This window comes from Lynx canadensis, chromosome B4, assembly GCF_007474595.2.
Source record: "Lynx canadensis isolate LIC74 chromosome B4, mLynCan4.pri.v2, whole genome shotgun sequence".
In the NCBI taxonomy this organism is placed as follows: Eukaryota; Metazoa; Chordata; class Mammalia; order Carnivora; family Felidae; genus Lynx; species Lynx canadensis.
In genome coordinates this window covers 47,801,105-47,821,007 of record NC_044309.1, presented here as the reverse complement: position 1 = coordinate 47,821,007, position 19,903 = coordinate 47,801,105, and the positions used below count along the sequence as shown (strand labels likewise).

The following is a 19,903-nucleotide window of genomic DNA, read 5'->3' as shown; positions in this document are numbered from 1 at the left end:
GCCTGGAGGTCGTTCATTCATGAATCAGTTATTTTCTTAGTGATTCTGATGAAGAGCCAAATCAAATCTAAAATCCAGATAGCGGTTTACTGAGCCCTTCCCAAGAAGGGAAGTGGGGAAGTATACTGCCAAGGTATGCCAAGAGATACTGAGAGATCATGGTCAGTGGACGTAAAGGAGAAAAACACTTCAAGGACCAGAGTGAACGCTACTTAGAGAAACTCAATCTGAATAGCTTTAAGTTGCAATCTTAATTTTTAAACTATTTTCTCTTACCTATTTTGTATCCTTCCTCCCCTTTCTTCCTCCTTTTCTCTTCCTAACTTACTGAATATATTAGGTAAAATTTCATTGCTCTGGGTTGAAAACCACTTACTTTTTCATGAATGAAGTGCTCGGGAAATTAGTTTCCAAATATGGGAGAGGGCGACTTAAGCCACTTATGACTATTTTACAAACGCTAAGACAGTGTTAGGATTTTTTTTTTCCAGCCGAAAACAACTCATAGAAAATATTAGAATACACAAGTCAATAAATTTAATGTGAGCATTTGGGTTTTGATGTGCAGAGTAATATAAAAATGAGGTGACTTCTTCCATTTTTATCTTATAGAAGAAAAATGCTTTGTTTTTATAAAGTAACGCTCCCAGATATATTTATCAAATGCGTTGGCTTTGAAGACATTGCTGTTAAAAAGTTTTAAATCTCATTTCCCTGTTAACAACTCTAGGGAAAATATCAACACGTGTCACTTGCCCCTTGGGTGTCTGAACCATCCCCAAACCCCTTCCCTGAGCTTGAAGACATAACGACTTGCTTTGACTAACTTCTGTGAATGGCCTGATAAACTTCACTTTCATTTTAAGAACACATGCAATTAAACTAGACTCACCCAGAAACAGTCTTTTGCCAGGTGCAGCGCTCCCAGGGTATACGTTGGTAAGCGGGACCACTCTGTCTTCACAGAGTTGGTGTAAAGCTAGTTTGGGATTAAAAGTATAGTTTTCTACCTGTTTGCTACTACTTATCCTTTTCACAACATCTGCCTCCCAACATGGAAATGTATAAAAAAAAAAAAAAATAGAGGGGCGCCTGGCGGCTCGGTCATTTGGGCGTCCACATTTTGGTGTTAGCTCCTGTCATGATCTCAAAGTTCATGAGTTCCAGCCCTGCGTCGGGGTCTGTGCTGGCAGTATGGAGTGTGTTTGGGCTTCTCTCTCTCTCTTTCTGTCTCTCTCTGCCCCTCCTGCTTGCTCTCTCTCTCTTCCTCCTGCTCACTCTCTCTCTCTCCCTCTCTCAAAATAAATAAATAAATTTAAAATAAAATAAAAAAATTTTTAATTAAAAAAAAATAGAAACGTGCAATAGCTTAAACTACTAAAGGATTTAATTGGGGCACCTGGGTGTCTCAGTCCATTGACTGTCTGACTCTTGATTTTGGCTCAGGTCATGATCCCAGGGTCGTGGTATCGAGCCCCGTGTCAGGCTCCACACTTGGCGTGGAGCCTGCTTAAGATTCTCCCTCCTTCTGTCTCCTTCCCCCCCTCCCCACCTCTCTCTCAAAAAAAATAAATAAAATAAAAAAATAAAATAAAACCTATTAAAGGATTTAAGAACATCAGAAAGTAGCACGGTGCCAGGAAAACCAGAAAGAGTTGATGCAAGGAGAAAACCTTGAGGCAGGGAAGACCTCATTTGGGGGGGGGGGGAGTGTAAAACTTAGATGCTGGCTAGATTCTCAAGGCACGTGCTAAATCAGTGTGTTAGCAGGAAAATTTTTATCACCGAATTCTCTTAAGGGAAAAGGTTTCTTTCGAGCATGGAGGCGCACTAGTGTCAAAAACAAGCACAGATTTGCAGAAGTTCATTATTTGCGGTCAGGAAGTTACGGAGTGCCGGCAACAGTGAACACACAGCCCTTGAGTGCTCGGGAGAGGGAGCAAGCCAAGTTTATGTCCAGAGGGGCTGCTGGAATGGAAGGTGAAGTTAGGGAAGGCCGCGGCCGGTGTTCAGGGAGAAATGCTGAGGTTTCAGAGAAAGGGAACGAAGCTAAAAGCATGCCACGTGGGTGGAACAGAAAGGGAAGAGCCTGGCGAGGCTTGCTCACCTTGCTTCTTCCCTTTACACTTTCTGTTTCTGTCTCTGCCCCTGATGCAGCAGTTGTGAGGGGGCAGGGGGGCTGCTTTTATATAGTCAGCCTTGCTTTCTTCACTTTCCTACAAGACTCACTGGAGGTGAGGGTGGAAGAGAAGGTGTGAGGAAAGCTAGGGAAAGACTGAGGCCAAGGCACTGTGATCCAGAATCAATCTGGAAAACATATTTATTGCATTTGGTAGCAAAAGAAGAGAAGTTGCTATGGATGCTACCCACAACTGTCAAATTGCAGCCAATCGGCTTTATTAACAAGTAGACTCTTATTTGTCACCCAGAGTTTAACAAAGTACTGTGAACCTACCTATGCTTAGTAATGTCATTATTTTCACTTGGCCAAATTTTTTTTTCATTTGAGAGAGAGAGAGAGTACACACGGTGGAGAGGGACAGAGAGAGAGAGAGAGAGAGAGAGAGAGAGAGAGAATATGAGAATCTTAAGCAGGTTCCACGCTTAGCTCAGAGCCAGACAGGGGGCTCAATCCCACAACCCTGGGATTATGATCTGGACGCGAATCAAGGGTCAGATGCTCAACTGACTGAACCACCCAGGTACCCCAACCACTTAGCCATTTTTAAAGAAAGGCCACCAGGGGCGCCTAGGTGGCTCAGTCAGTTGAGTGTCTGACTCTTGATTTCAGCTCAGGTCATGATCTTACAGTTCATGAGTTTGAACCCCAAGCAGGCTCTGCACTAACAGCACAGAGCTTGCTTGGGATTCCCTCTGCCTCTCTCTCTCTCTTACCCCCTCTCAAATAAATAAATTGAAAGAAAGAAAGAAAGAGAAAGAAAGAAAGAAAGAAAGAAAGAAAGAAAGAAAGCAAGCCCACCATTATGGTCATGACTTCACTCAGAAGTAAAATGACTTTCCTGCTAAGAATCATTCTTCAAGGGTCATTATTAGCATTAGCTTCTAAGTCTGACCAAGTCCCAGCCAATCACCCAGCCCCCTTGGAACAAGGTGCTATGATACTCTAGTTTTAAGATTATACTTTCAGCACTCATATGATACACAATCTTTGCATCAACACAATAAATCGATAAAATGTTGAGTCCATTTTTAATGTTGACAACAAAAAACGTTTATAAACATTGAATCTGAACTTTCTAGTATCTTAACCAGTAAAAACACAGTATGTCCAAAACTAAACTCATATTCCCTCCCTCCCCATCTGCTCCCTCTCTGAGTCAATGATACAACATCCATCCACTGGGTCTCAGTCTGGGACCCGAGAGTCATTCCGGCTTCTTCCTACCTCTTTGAAGACCTGAATATGAAGTTGGTCTTTCACCTGAGCAGCTGTGCCATAGTTTCTTAGGCCAAGAAACAAATGCATCACATACCATTTCCTTTCTACATTTCTTTTCTCTTTTTCCTTTTCTTCCTCTGTCTCCTTTCCTTTCACAAATACTGAGCATCTGCCATAGGGTAAGCAATATACTAGTGCTGAGTCTTTGGCCTCGAGGAGTTCATAGGCTAGAAGCAGCTGAAGACATGTGAGTTACAGTGCAACGTGATAGGCCCAAAGAAGATGCACCTACGAGCAAGTTACATTGAGCTTGTAGAGCAAGCGAGCCTCCATGAAGTGGGTGCTACTTCCTGCATCTTAAGTAGCAATTTTGAGATTGCTGTGTGGTTAACAAGGCAGGAACTCTCTGGCAGAGGAAACAGCATATGCAAAGTGAGAGGTGTTGGACCAGCTAATGGCAGGTTGGACAGTGGTATATAATGGCTTCCAGATCACCAAGTGCGTGGGGTAGTGGATGAAGATGCATAGGTAGGCAGAAACCAGATCATGAAGGCCAAGAGTATAAGCTGAAGAACTTTATTTATAGGAAATGGAAGTCACTGAAGATTTTTGGTAGGCAAGTAAACAAATCAGGTTTGCATTTTAGGAAAGTCTCTCTGGCAGAGTATGAAGAACGAATTACAGGTCGGAGGGACCTTCAAAAAGGCCTTTTTTATGGTTAAGGCTAGTTGTGATACCTGAAGTAACATGGAAAGGTAGAGCTGCAGAGGAAGAGACTGGAGGAAGAGAATGCTTAGGAGGCTTTGATTCAACATGAGTTTGCAGAAGAGAGAGGAGGCCTGGATGGGCGTGGGTCTCAGGTGGAACGATCACAGAGATAGAAAGCAGAAGGTGAAGGATGGGTGAGAGAGAATATGAATTCTGTTCTGGATATTTGGAATTTCTTTTGTTTATGGAATCATCCAGCTAATGTTATCAAGTGTGCGTTGGGCGTACAAGATAAAGAAAAACCCAGGGGGAGGATGAGGGTAAAAGCAGGCAGAAGAGGAGGAGACTCGGGAGATTCATGCTGTCCCAGATTCAGGGGAGGAAAGAGTTTTAAGAATAAGTGGTCACCAGCGTCAAAGGCTTTCGGCAGTTCACGCGACATTAAGATTCAAGGATATCTGAGTGTGGTTTTGATTTGTATTTCCCTGATAAGGAGCGACGCTGAACATCTTTTCATGTGCCTGTTGGCCATCTGGATGTCTTCTTTAGAGAAGTGTCTATTCATGTTTTCTGCCCATTTCTTCACTGGGTTATTTGTTTTTCGGGTGTGGAGTTTGGTGAGCTCTTTATAGATTTTAGATACTAGCCCTTTGTCCGATATGTCATTTGCAAATATCTTTTCCCATTCCGTTGGTTGCCTTTTAGTTTTGTTGGTTGTTTCCTTTGCTGTGCAGAAGCTTTTTATCTTCATAAGGTCCCAGTAATTCACTTTTGCTTTTAATTCCCTTGCCTTTGGGGATGTGTCGAGTAAGAGATTGCTACGGCTGAGGTCAGAGAGATCTTTTCCTGCTTTCTCCTCTAAGGTTTTGATGGTTTCCTGTCTCACATTTAGGTCCTTTATCCATTTTGAGTTTATTTTTGTAAATGGTGTGAGAAAGTGGTCTAGTTTCAACCTTCTGCATGTTGCTGTCCAGTTCTCCCAGCACCATTTGTTAAAGAGGCTGTCTTTTTTCCATTGGATGTTCTTTCCTGCTTTGTCAAAGATGAGTTGGCCATACGTCACCTCACGCCAGTCAGAGTGGCCAAAATGAACAAATCAGGAGACTATAGATGCTGGAGAGGATGTGGAGAAACGGGAACCCTTTTGCACTGTTGGTGGGAATGCAAATTGGTGCAGCCGCTCTGGAAAGCAGTGTGGAGGTTCCTCAGAAAATTAAAAATAGACCTACCCTATGACCCAGCAATAGCACTGCTAGGAATTTATCCAAGGGATACAGGAGTACTGATGCATAGGGGCACTTGTACCCCAATGTTCATAGCAGCACTCTCAACAATAGCCAAATTATGGAAAGAGCCTAAATGTCCATCAACTGATGAATGGATAAAGAAATTGTGGTATATATACACAATGGAGTACTATGTGGCAATGAGAAAAAATGAAATATGGCCCTTTGTAGCAACGTGGATGGAACTGGAGAGTGTAATGCTAAGTGAAATAAGCCATACAGAGAAAGACAGATACCATATGGTTTCACTCTTATGTGGATCCTGAGAAACTTAACAGGAACCCATGGGGGAGGGGAAGGAAAAAAAAAAAAAAGAGGTTAGAGTGGGAGAGAGCCAAAGCATAAGAGACTGTTAAAAACTGAGAACAAACTGAGGGTTGATGGGGGGTGGGAGGGAGGGGAGGGTGGGTGATGGGTATTGAGGAGGGAACCTTTTGGGATGAGCACTGGGTGTTGTATGGAAACCAATTTGTCAATAAATTTCATAAAAAAAAAAAAAAAAAAAAAAAGATTCAAGGATATCATCGGTGACCCAAACCAGAGCAGTGTCGGTAGCATGATGGGGATGAATACCAGTCTGCGGCAGGCTGAAGGGAGGAAGTTGAGGAAGTGGTGTGTGAGCATGTGCCTCTTTCTAAGGGGTGAGGTCTGGAAATGGGCCAGTCATATTCATAGCTCTCTCACCACACTTGGCATAGCCCCTGACCCAGCACGCCCTAGAATATATTTGGAATAATTTCACGAAGGGAGTGAGAGATTCTGGCGATGGCCAGATCTGGTCCCAGGCTCCAAAGAGATCTTCTGTGATTGGTTTTCCCTTAGGCATGAGACAATGGAGCATGTCAGTCCACTTCAGTGGGAGGAGCCATGGCAGGAAGACAGCTTTAGGGTACAGGAGCAGGAAGACACAGGATGGAACCAAGTTCCCCAAAAAAGTGAGAGGGGTCAATCCATAGCATGGTAGATGGATGGAGGTGAACAAGTAAGGGGAGATGGCTACAGGACGTGTCAGGATAAATTCACAAAAATATCAAGAACTTGAGAGGCAATAGTTTATATTATTTCCCGCAAAATAGGAATCTAATGTCATGTGTGAAGAATTAGGCAAAAGAGAGACAATAAGGAGCCTGAGAATATGGATGCTTTGATACAACGGCTGAGGGGATCAAAGGAGCCCCAGCCCTGGCCTTGCCCAGAATCCCATCTCTAAGGATGAAACATTGAGACCCACCTCTGCGATGCTCTGATTACTTCCCCCCACCTTTGACCTAGTTCTCCATGTTCTGAGCTCATCCCCCTTCATCAGGCTCTGGTTTTTGCCCACTTGTAACAAGGGCAAACTACAGTGGCAGATGTCCCGATTCTAATACAACGGGATTCCTTAAAAGCAACTATGTTGGAATCGTTGGTTACCTGGGAAAAAGTGTATCGGCAAATCAGTTAAATGGCATCCTGTTATTATCGCCTTTTCTTTTCTTCCAGGAGTCCACTATGCAACTGTGTACTGGATGCCTGCTGAAAAGACAGTACAAGTCAAAAACGTACTGGACAGGAATGGGGACGCCTATGGCTTTTACAATGACTCTGTGAAAACCACAGGCTGGGGCGTCCTGGAAATCAGAGCGGGGTATGGTTCTCAGGCCCTGAGCAATGAGATCATCATGTTTGTGGCTGGCTTTTTGGAGGGTTACCTCACTGCCCCGTAAGTACTCCAGTCATAGTGAAGAACTACCAGGCAACTTCTGTCCCTTTCTTTGTCCACCAATGCTTCTTGTCTTCCTGACATTGAACATTAGAACTGGAAAGTAGCTGAGGTCCTCCTCAGCGGATAGAAACATGATCAGAATTACATTTACACCAGTAATCAGGACCTGCCTAGAAGGAACAAAGCCCCCATTGTGGCATTCTTCAATTCTCATGGTACTTAAAATCTTTCCTTTTCATGAAACTGTTTTATTTATTTTTTTAATGTTAGTTTATTTTTTGAGAGAGAGAGAAAGAGCATGTGCACCAGTGGGGGAGGGGCAGCAAAAGGGGGAGAGGGGATCTGAGGCAGGCTCCATGTTGACAGCAGAAAGCCTGATGTAGGGCTTGAACTCACGAACCAAGATCATGACCATGAAATCGTGACCTGAGTCAGAGTTGGATGCTTAACCGACTGAGCCACCCAGGAGCCCCTCGTGAAACTATTTAAAACACAGCTAAGCCGTTTTATCCCACTAGTCATTTATTGTCTGGCAGAAGGAAAATGATAGGCAGAGTGACCGAGAAGCACAAAACATGGAAGATTTAATTTAAAATATAAGAACATTTTTAAATGGTCTTAAAACAATAATTTCAAGTGGGCAAAGATTTTAAATTGAAATTCTGATGTCTAATATAAATATCCCTTCCAGTTCTATTGTTACTTAATTCTCTCGTCTTTTCCTTGTCTTGTGAAAATAACAAGGATGTAGTTAATAATAATGCAATCAGGGCACATCCCTTTCAGAGATAAGCTCTTTAAGGAAAAGAAGGTCACAGCTCATTTAATCAAGCCTCATCCTTCCTTTGATATAAAAAGTGTCTTGATTTGGCTTTCTCTGTGACCTAGACCATTGAGGACAGTTTAACCAAACCCTATTTTGCCCCGTTACCGCCTGAGTAAGGCACGTTAGTAAGTGCAGTGCCAATCTCACCTGATTCTAAGTACTGGAGATTATGTCAAATGTTGAATAACTAGTTACTGTGTTCTGGTCACTCTTTTTTAATGAACTAGAAATTCCTTTCTTTCTTTGTTACCAAATTTTTGTTACTCTACCATACGAATTCCCTTAACGGTATATTACTCAGAGATGTATAAAACTTTATAAATAGATTAAAACCTGTTTAAAACTGTGTATAAAAGTGTGTGTGTGTGTGTGTGTGTGTATGTATAACTTTTCATCCTTTTCTCCAAATCTATAATCATTGTGTATCCACTCGTTCTGATTGCATTGTTTAAACTGGGTTGCACGTTTGGAGAAATAATTTGGGCTGAAGTTGTGTGACAATAAATACATTAGGTTAGGGGTACCTGGGTGACTCAGTCGGTTAAGCTTCTGACTCTTGATTTCAGCTCAGATCATGATCTCGCGGTTAGTGAGATCAAGGCCTGCATCTGGCTCCATGCTGATTCTTTCTCTCCCTCTTTCTCTGCCCCTCCTGCACTTCCACATGGTCTCACGCTTTCTCTCTCAAAAATAAATAAACTTTAAAAAATAATAAATAAATAAATACATACATACATACATACATTGAGTTAAGTCATGTGGGGTAGACATCATGGGCTTTTAGGAAAAACTGTGATTTGAGGGAGCAGCTCTATCTAATCTGAGGCTGTTGTAGGCATAAGCAGGTGTTCCATAGGTCCGGGTATCACAGCAGGAGCTCAGGGAGTTTGACAGAAGGCTTCTGACACAGGAGGAACATCAGATATTCTTATGTCTCAGGAAACATAAGTGTTAACATCTCACTTCTTGGGGTGGGGGGATGACTTTATCATTTTACCCTTATTTCTAATATAAAGCATTGACCTATCCTTGGTGCCTTTCCTTTATCATTGATGAAGAAAATCCATAAGATATGGGTTCATATCCATTCTATTTAGTAACTTTTTAAATATTTCTGTATTAGAGTAAAAATTACTGAAATTTTATTTTGTAAAAGAAAAACACTTAACTACTATTCAGTAACTGGTTTTTGTTTACTCTGCCTTTTTGCCACATCCTTTCAAAAAAAAAAATTCAATATGTGTAAGCGAGTCTTCTAAGATTAAAGCAAACAACTTCCTGCATTTTGTGACCCATTTTAAGGATCTGGCAAGTGAGTCTTCCTTCCCCTCAGACCACTAGCAGCAGCCTGTGCCTGAATGCTCAAGAGTGAGGGAGAGGTGGGTCTACTAATCTCAGTAAATACTGGATCATGAAGGAAAAGTTGGGAGACTCTCCTTGGGAGCATTTCTGCTGCAGAGAACAACCTGGAATGAGTGCTTTAATCATAAATACTATAACACTCCAAGAAAAAGGCCCCTCATGGGCCAAAGCAGTCAAAGAAGTCCTTGTGGAATGAGTGAGTTGTGGGTCTGGGGTTTGATAGGTGAGAATATTTGGCCTGTCCAAGAAGAGGAAGAAAATCATTCTAGGCAGAAAGAAACAGAACCAAGTACTGAGAAAAGGCAATGCATCTGAAATGAGTAAGTTGCATTTACAAATGAGTGAGGAGTAGAGGAGTAGCCTGCCCATTCCAGGGTGCCGTCCTTTATTTCGATGGTAGAATGCTCAGAGGTTTCTCAAATTTGAAAGACGGCCTCTCTGTTATCTCTGTTTTGTATTCATTACTGAGAATTCAAGGATGTCACCTGCTCAGGGATGGACTTCCCATATGTGTAGTACCAAGAGTCTGAGAGGACCTCTGCCCTGCAGGGACTTTGCTAGAACAGAAGACGTTGGTGAGCAGGAAGTCGCATGACAAGGAACCGAAGGGGCTGGATGGAAGAGAGAAGTCAGGAATGTGTATATTTGAAGAAGGAGAAAGAAAAAGAGGAAGTGGAGGAGGAAAGGACACAAAGGAAAAAAGGAAGGGAGCGACGGAGGGAGGAAGGAGAACAGAAGCAAAAAGAGGAGACGGAAGAATTATAACCAAAGCTATCTTTTGAGAGGCTGTCATTCTAATCGCATTCTTGAAAGGTCAAATAAAGAGGGGAATTTCTGCACCGTCCACAGTAAACTGTCCTCACCTGTCCCGACTGAGAGGCAGGGTGGCTCCCTCGGAGCAGAGGTATTCGCATTCTCTGAAGCAAAGCAGGGAGCTTAAAATGTCAACCATCTGGAAGCTGTGATTGTAGTCACAAACCAATAGTGGAGGAGGAATACAAGTCACAGGCTAGGGTTTGGTTTGTGTGTTTGTTTTCAGCTATACATGGGCAACTGTCTGAGGAGCAATAGCATCTTCATACACAAACAGCATTTTATTCACCTAATACCTATACTCCTGGGGACTGTTACTTGGGGAGTGTTTGAGTAACAAACGTACTTGAGGGTATGATTCCACTTACTGAGACACAGCCTTGGAGCAAGAGCATCTGAGCCTGGGTGGGAAGGTGAGTATATGCTGAAGGCCGAAGGAGAGAGTCGCCTGTTTTTGTTTTTCTCTCAGCTTGCAAAGTAGCTCAGGCAGCTGCCGGAAGCATTGGGAAGTTTACGGCTGCCATGTTTTTCCCATATCACCACATTGCTTTATTTCTTTAATGTTTACCTATTTTTGAGAGAGACAGAGTGGGAGCCGGGGAGAGGTAGAGAGAGAGGGAGACACGGAATCCGAAGCAGGCTCCAGGCTCTGAGCTGTCAGCCCAGAGCATGACGTGGGGCTCGAACTCATGAACCATGAGATCATGACCTGAGCTGAAGTCGGATGCTCAACGGACTGAGTCATCCAGGCGCCCCTCCGACATCACCGCATTTAAAATGGAGTGATGTTCCTTATATTCTCCAGAACCTTGGGGGAAGAAGCATATGCGAAGTGGGGTATTGTGGAATCAACAATTCAGATATTCAGATAAAGTGCTCGCTTTAACCACCTCAGAGGAAATAGTTTGCTCTTTCAACCTATGACATACTTGGGAGGCCAAACGAAAACATACAAAAGAAATAGCCTCAAATCCTCCATCATTTCATTTGAAGTGTTCAATAATGTGTTGCTTCCTTGAACTCTTACAACGCTCTCCCGATAACAGTTGGGACCCGGGGCCAGCCCTTTGTGCTGTATCACAAAGCTCCAGGCCATCTAACATGCTGCCGGTGCACAGTTATCCCAGGTACAGCGGTAGCAACAGGTACACCTGCACCAGAGCTTGGAGGCAGCACTAGATATTTCCAGGGGCTTCTCTCACCGTCTTGCCCTTCCTCACGCTCTCCCACCCCGACCCATCTCCTGAGGAGGCATTCCCTGCGGGATATTGCCATTAGCGTGCAAACCTTCATTTCAGGTGGGGCCCTGAGCTATCCCATGCTGCTCCTTCGGCCTGTTACACACCCCTTTCCAGTAACTCTTAGCACTGTATTTTCTGAGAACCAGATGCTGCCTGTCATATCTCCACTGATTGAAATATTACTCAACCCCCTCAAGCAAGACCCATCCCCCGTGCGATCTTCCCAGGGCATTTTCTGATTCCATTCCCAGTGGACTGAGCTCTGTCTCTCCCCTCCGCTGTCTCTTAGTACTTTAGGGGCAGGTCCCCAGACACCTGGCGCAGTACTTCTGCCCCCAGCAGTTACTTAATTACATGCTGATTGGGTTTGATTGAATCCGATGTTGTTCCAGTACTTTAGAGATGAACGAGAAGTGGGAGGTACATATTTCCATGTAATGCAATGTCTAGCAGCCATAGCCAAATGGAGTTTCTTCCTTGTTTTTTAACTTAAAGGGGTGGCTCCCTAATCAGAGTATCTCTTATCTCCTTGATGATGTAAAAGTTGATAAATAGTCCTAGATTATTTTTAATAAAATGAGTCATGAAACCTTTCTGGAAAGAATGATGATGAGGGTGTGTGTACCAGGTCCACTCTAGTCTTTAATAAAGTGGCTTATATCGTGTGTGGCCGAGGCAGCTGCTGAAATATCTCCTCGGGAATTACCTAATTTGAGTAAGCCAATTCAAGGCAACCAACACTTGTTGCATGGCCTTGTGCCGGGCTCTTGGGATGGGGAAAGAGGAGGGAGTGAGTTCACTCCTGAGCACATCCTTCCAAGAGAATCCCTTTTAAGTTAAGATGGTGACACAACAGTTGCTAAAACTGTGATGGAAAGGGGTTCTAGCAAGATTATGGTACACATAGAGAAAGTCATCAAAGGTGGGTCCTTTTTTGTTTCTGGCCAACTACCAAGAAAAATCTCCTCCCTATCCCCCCAACTTGCTCCTTTGATGTTAGAAATGAAATAGGCTTCCCACTCAAGCCTGGAAGCAAAGCAAAGTGACACACAGTCCCACCCTCAAAAATATCAAAGGGTCCCTCAACTAGTACTGATCTGGAATTGAACATGAACCACAAAGTGCTGCTTCTGATGATAATGATGGCAACAACTGGCCTTTATATAGCATTTAAAATGTGTGCCAGACATCGTTCCAAGCATTTTACCTATGGTAAATTGCTTCACCCGCAACACTGTGATGTACATACTTCCGTTCCCATATTATTGACGTGAAAACTTGAGGACAGAGAAGTTAAGTAATGAGCTGAAAGTCACAAAGCTAGTGGGCAGGGACCAGGTTGTCCAGCTACAGAGTTTGAGCGCACACATCCACGGACACATGCGAATGAATTAATTGCTATGGAAAACACCAAAGGATCTCAGACCCAGAAAATTAAAGCAAGTAGAAAAGAGAAGACAGCACTGACAAGTGCTAAATGATACTGTATTAACATAATGCAGAGAGATTCAATAGCGTGGGAGTACGTGTGTCTTCCTGATTCTTACTTACGTGTGCACGTGAGAGACGTAAAGTTAAGCAAAGTCCCAGCCCACTTGGGAGGACACTTACTGACTTGACACACCACAGGGCTGAGCTTAACGTAACACATCCATGAGGCGGATACTAGCGTTTGCTCTGCTTGATGAGAATTTGGAGGCACGGAGAGATTGGGACTCTTGCTTATGGTCATACAACCTAGAAGTAGTTGAAGTCAGCCTTTGAACTCAGAATTCAAAGTCTCTACCCTTAACTGCTGTACTAGGTTGCTCCATCACACAAAAGTGCAAGATCCAAGACCCAGGGATCAGGGAAGAGCCTCAACCTGAGGGAACTGCAAGTGGTCTGCATTCCTCTGAGCTCCTGGATGCTGCGGGATCCGTTGAGGCCACTTCTGACCCCCAGGTGGACGTTTCTCTTCCTCTGCTCTGAATGTCAGAATCAAAATATCTAGTCCCCCCACTCCCAACAAAAAAGAGAAACGTTCAATGATTCCAGCCCAGTTACCCTCCTGTACTTGCATCTGTCCTGTCTCCTGTTATGTGGACATCGTCAGCAAGTAACCCCAAGTCAAGATCAAGGTTTCTCGGTTTCAAAGTTTCTCAGCCTTGGCACTATTGATATTTGGGGTTGAATAATTCTTTGTTGTGGGGGCTGTCCTGTGCATTATAGGACCTCTACCCACCAGATGCTGGTAGCACTTTCTCCCCCACCACCTAGGGTGACAACCAAAAATGTCTGCAAACATTGCCAAATGCCCTATGGAAGGAAAAAAATCACTCCTGTTGAGAAACCTGGCTCCATTTTGAAATAGACTGAAAAGTTGAGAGGATTTAGCACTCTGGATGGAGCTAGGCAGGGTACAGTGATGAAGGTTTTGGATAAAAAGTATGAATTATTTGCTTCTTTACCTGAGTGGGCATTGTAGATCCCACAAATTACTTTTTCCAAAATAGAATTTTATTTTCATATAAATCATTTTATTTTTTTTTTAATTTTTTTTTCAACGTTTATTTATTTTTGGGACAGAGAGAGACAGAGCATGAACGGGGGAGGGTCAGAGAGAGAGGGAGACACAGAATCTGAAACAGGCTCCAGGCTCTGAGCCATCAGCCCAGAGCCCGACGCAGGGCTCGAACTCACGGACCGTGAGATCGTGACCTGGCTGAAGTCGGACGCTTAACCGACTGCGCCACCCAGGCGCCCCTAAATCATTTTAATTTTAAGAACCGTTCCTCTTAAAAACAAACAAACAAACAAAAACAACAACAGCAAAACCTTCCTCCTCATGGCAGAAAAAGTTACCGTAGCCGTTTCTGTACAGAGAAAATAATGTATTATTTAAACTGAGTCAAATCAGAATGGTTCACTCCCCTCCAAACACTTTATCTCAGAATGGATTGGTATTACTGAAGCATCTTGGAGGGAGGGAAGGTGTTTGATCAGCGGTTGTCCTGTAGGCTTCTGTGGCATCCACCAAACTGGAACAGTCTTTTTAGTTTTTAGCTTGGATGTTTCCCCGTGTGACATCTGATGAGGCTTCCTCACGAAGCTTCCTCAGTGTCCCTGGTCTCTTGCCACATAATCAGTGCCACCCGAGGTTGCAGTAGTCACCACAAGTGTGAGTCTTCCACGCCGAGCTGATCCAATGTCCACTTGTTCTCCCTCAGGCCACGCAGAAAACGTTTGCTCCCCAGGCTCGCTAAGGTATGCAGGGCTCATGAGCCCTGACGGCCCAGGCAGCCATCTCCACTTCCCCACGTCGTCCTGGGGTGGGAAACCGTGGAGTTATTGCCTCCCCACACAACTAAATCAAGTCATCCAACTGACAGGGCATTTATGTATTCCATTCACCTGCCCTGTGAGCCCATGCACAGGATCCCTTCCTTGTCATCCACACACCTGTCTAGCTTTACCGCTGTTCTCTCCCTCGGTTTTACAGGTGGCAGATAGAGAAAAGTGACGAGCTTGATAATATAAATGTGGCAGCATAAATAAATACGTGAACAAAATTAAATGCGATAATTCAGTTTTTAAATTTACAAATAATTTGAAGGAAAAGCTCTCGTGTAGTGAATTTATTGAACTCAGGGATCATAACTAAAAGATTTCAAAGGATTTTAATGTTGTTTGCCTAACTGGCAATAAAACGATTTTCATTTTAGCAGTTCCAGTTCTGGAGATTACTAGATAAAGGGTATCTAAAGTTCCAACATACGGGGAGCCGAATTTCTGTTCCTGTAAATCTGAGTCACCTCCTGTATCAAATAAAAACCAGAACTGAGACCTGAGATTAACTTGCAGTCCAGAGAGTGCAAGGGGTTCACAATTTACCCACTTTGCTCCAAACTCGTAGCAAAAGGTAGATACAATATATAGAAAGAAAGCATTATAGTAATACAGTGGGCCCAAAAACAAGATTAAACATATTTTGAGGCAGAAATGGAGCAGAAAACAAAGTGATGAAGTGTGGATCTGCTGGGCCTTTGGCATGAAATAGCCAGAGACCATCATCCCTGCTGATGGGCAAAGGCCTCAGTGCTTCAGTGAGCTGAGTCAGGGCCGAACCGAAGCAACCTTGCTGCTTTTGACTGTATAAAATGAAGAGGCCACAGAATAACTTGTGCTGATATGCATGCTAGGCCTCAGATTATAAGAAACCATGAGCTTGGGATCGGGTGGGGGTGGGGGGGACAAGAACCAAATCATTCACGTGCTGGTTCAATTACAGATACACTTGCAATATTCCTTTTTTTTTTTTTTTTTTTTTAATTTTTTTTTTCAACGTTTATTTATTTTTGCGACAGAGAGAGACAGAGCATGAACGGGGGAGGGGCAGAGAGAGAGGGAGATACAGAATTGGAAACAGGCTCCAGGCTCCGAGCCATCAGCCCAGAGCCTGACGCGGGGCTCGAACTCCCGGACTGCGAGATCGTGACCTGGCTGAAGTCGGACGCTTAACCGACTGCGCCACCCAGGCGCCCCACACTTGCAATATTCCATAGGGAAAAAAGTCCCCAAATTCACAATCAGAGAAATAAAATCTGAAATCAGAAATTAGTATTGAGGAGTTTACATAAAACATTTCCCAAGGGTAAGATAAAGGGTAAAAATGCTCAGAGAGCTGTTGTTAGAACAGTTTGATTAAGAAACTCCAACATAAGTCTGTTAGGAGTCCCAGAAAAAGAGACTGGAAGAAATCACAGCTAAGCAATTGACACAGTAATAGTGGAGAATTTATCAAAATTTAAAAAGACCTAAGTCCTTAGTTGGAAAGCACTACAATGTAGTGGGTGAAACTACAGAAAATTGGGGATAAATCATCTTACAAGCTATTAGAAAGAAAACACATTGACTACAAAGGAGTCTCAGCTAAACTGACAGCATATTTCTTATCAGCAACAATAAAATGAAAGGTGATATGAAAATAATATCTTAAAAGTACTACAGGAAAATAACTTAGCTTAAATTTTAAAACCATTTAAATCACCTAAGAGCAAGGGCAAAATTAGGATATTTTCAGATATGTAAATTAAAATGTTTGATCATCCACAAACTTCTGTGAAACTAAATAAGATACATGTTAACAAGAATAGCAGGAGGGAAAGTTTGGGATATAAGGAGCAATAGTTAATATAAGAAAAGCGATGTTAATAAAATTTCATTGTAAAAGTTAAAAAACTTTCATAGAAAATTTTTTATTAAAAGGGTAAAACTAAGTCTTTGAACATAAACCTGATGGGGTGTCAATGGGCAGCTAAAACTTGTTAACATATGAATCATGTTCGGAGGAGGAGAAAAATAGAAAATTCATTTAGGCTTCATAAGAAAATTCATAGTGATGAATGTTTCTAAAAATGTTAGTGATCATAAAAGAAGAGAAATACATCTCACGGCTTTTAAATTAGCAGAAGTAAAAAAAAAAAAGGATAGTAAAAATGGTATATAAACGAGGAAAAAGTAAAAAGGAGGTCAAAGAAAGAAAACAGAAAAGACTGTAGAAATACATCCACGCATATTCAATCACAGTGAATGTAAGGGGATTACTTTCACCAATTAACTGGGGAGATGTTGTTTAAGGGTGCAAACTTGTAACTAGTAGATAAATAAGTCCTGGAGATCTACTGCACAAGATAGTGATTATAGTCAACAATACTGTATCATAAATGTCAAAGTTGTTACAAGACAAACTTAATTGTTCTCACCACAAAAAAAAGAAGGAATTTTGTGATGTGAAAGAAGCGTTAACTAATGCTACAGTGGTAATCATATTGCAATAAGCAAATGGATCAAATGAACACATTGTACACCTTAAACTTACACAATGCTGTATGTTAATTATATCAATTAAAAATGTTGACAGCATATGAGACACATTTAAGTTTTTAAAGTTTTATTTATTTTTATTTTTTAAATTAAGTTTTAACATAAAGAATCCCAAAGAGCCAATATCTGTGGAGGCGAGGGGGATGAAAATTAAAACAATGAGAAGCCATGTAAACCCTATCTAAATTGCTGAAAATTTAGAAGTCTGACCACACCAAGTGTGGGTGAGACTGCAGAGCAAGGCAAAGTCTAATCTGTAGCTAATGGGAATATAAATGGGTACAGTCACCATGGACAACAACTTGGCAATATATACTAACTATAAATATCGAGAATATTCACCCCGGCAATCCTACTTTCATATGTGCTATATATATTCTAGAAAAACATGCAAATACGTAAGGAAAGACATTACAACAGTGTTTGAAGTTGCATTATGATAGTGAAAAGTTGAAAACTGGTTGCATACATGAACTCTTATATAGTCAGACCGTGAATGCTATCAGCAGATGAAAATAATAAATTTAAACTGCAGAAGATAATGCATTTCTTCCAAAATGTGTTGACGGGCACCTGGGTGGCCTAGTCAGTTAAGAGCCTGACTTTGGCTCAGGTCATGATCTCGCGGTTTGTGGGTTTGAGCCCTGCATCAGGCTCTGTGCTGACAGCTCAGAGCCTGAAGCCTGCTTCAGATTCTGTGTCTCCCTCTCTCTGCCCCTTCCCCACTCATTCTCTCTCTCTCAAATAAAACCTGTAAGAAATGTGTTGACAGAATTGTTACAGTATAGTATGAAATTAACTATAAGTACCACTGTATACTATTTGTTGTTAAATCTATACTTAGTGATGGTATAGAAACATTCATGATAGAAATAAATCACCAATTCAAGATTGGAGTTACCTCTGTGAAGAAACGTGTGGAATTAGTGTCGGAGAACTGTACACAGGGGTTTCAACTCTAATGTTTATTTCTGTTTATTTCTGTTATGTGCCAAACATGGCAAAATACAATGATTTTAATAAAATTGGGTAGAGATACTTGGGTGTTGATTTTATTATATATGCTTTTCTGTGTATTTCTCAATTTTAAACTGTGTGTTCATTTTATTATATATGCTTTTCTATATATTTCCTAATTTTAAATTGTGCTCTTGATTTTTAAGAAGATAGGGAAGGTTTGCAATAAGGGACCTTCTAGTTAGTCAAAAATTTGTGTAATTTACTGTGATGGACTACTCTAAGGAGAAAAACAGAAATGCAACCATTTTTTTTCTGTTGTTTCAGACACATGTATGACCACTTCGTTAACCTCTACCCACAGCTGATTAAGAAACCTTCCATCGTGGATAAAGTGCAAGATTTTATAGAGTATGTATAATAGCTTTCCTCTTGTTATTCACACTACAGGGCCTGAATCTGTCATTGCAAACAGCAGTTTTTCCTTCGCCAATGTCCTTTTCTGGCTCTTAGGCAGGACTCCAGAGCTGGTCTTACAGTAAGGTATAGCACTTTTTGGTAATGACGTGAAAACTGGCTGTCCTCTACAGCATGCCCACACAGCATGTCCTCTAACTTGGGCCTATTCAAAGGTCACGTTGAATATCATTATCGGCTGCCGGCACAGCTGGAGGAAGCCACCATGAGAGTAAGGAAGGCAAAGTTAAATGCCTGGACTGCCTCCACCTAAGGGCCCCACTCCTTTAGGGATCACCGATCCTCCTCCCTAAGGTGCTTCGGTTTCATGGGCCTGGTAATTAATCCTAGCTGAGGTACCAGCTGTTATCTAGTCCTAATTCACAACATAACTCTGAAAACATTTCCATTTTGATAAAGTTTTGACAAAGCTTTCTGAAGCTAACAATTCTCAATATTCAGATTTCTTTTCTATCTGTTTTATACGTGGGATTTGTTTTATGTTTGTGGCTGTGATTAACTTGGGGACAAAAGGACTCTGGTTTGACCCTCCAAATCATACACTAAGCAACCCCTTCATCAAATCTAACGTCCTGCAGAGCATCATTAAAAATTATTGGACTAGATCCCATGAAGCAATGACCTTGTATTCTAAGATTGATATAGAGAGGCGCTAGGTGGTTCGGTCAGTTAAGCATCCGACTTTGGCTCAGGTCATGATCTTGCAGTTGGTGGGTTTGAGCCCCACGTTGTGCTCTGTGCTGACAGCTCAGAGCCTGGAGCCTGCTTCATATTCTGTGTCTCCCTCTCTCTGTGCCCCTCCCCTGCTCATTTCTCTCTCTCTCTCAAAAATGAATAAACGTTAGAAAAAAAAGTATTTAAGATTGATGTAGAGATAGCCTGAACAAATCAGAAAAGCTTTCGGTATGCAAAGTTATGTCAAATCAATAAGTGATTGGAATGTTGTAAGGTCCAGAATTTAAATTACAGTAGCATAACTATCTGAATATATAATCTGTAAATGCCTGGGTTGAATTTAGCTTTGGATGAGCAACCATGAAGAATCCTAGTGCAAATCTAATTTCTCTTGCAGGAAGCAAGATCAGTGGACCCGGAAAAACATCAAATATTACAAGGATGACCCATTTTGGAGACATACAGGCTATGTTGTGACACAAATGGATGGATTGTATGTAGGAGCCATGAAGAGGGCTATGTTAGAAAAGACAAAGGTAAGATTTTTAAAAAGCTACTCAGAATTTATACGGTATGGCAAGAATATTG

The 19,903-nt window shown here is 42.1% G+C and overlaps 1 protein-coding gene across 1 annotated transcript in view; it reads left to right on the top strand.

The window, feature by feature from the left end:
• Positions 1-19,903, top strand: part of PLBD1 (phospholipase B domain containing 1) — a 55,004-nt gene that overhangs the window by 6,643 nt on the left and 28,458 nt on the right. Inside the window, exons 2-4 of the mRNA XM_030321794.1 lie at positions 6,877-7,096; positions 18,491-18,574; positions 19,713-19,851. Of these exons, the coding sequence (XP_030177654.1) occupies positions 6,877-7,096; positions 18,491-18,574; positions 19,713-19,851 (443 nt within the window). The remainder of the gene's footprint in view (positions 1-6,876; positions 7,097-18,490; positions 18,575-19,712; positions 19,852-19,903) is intronic.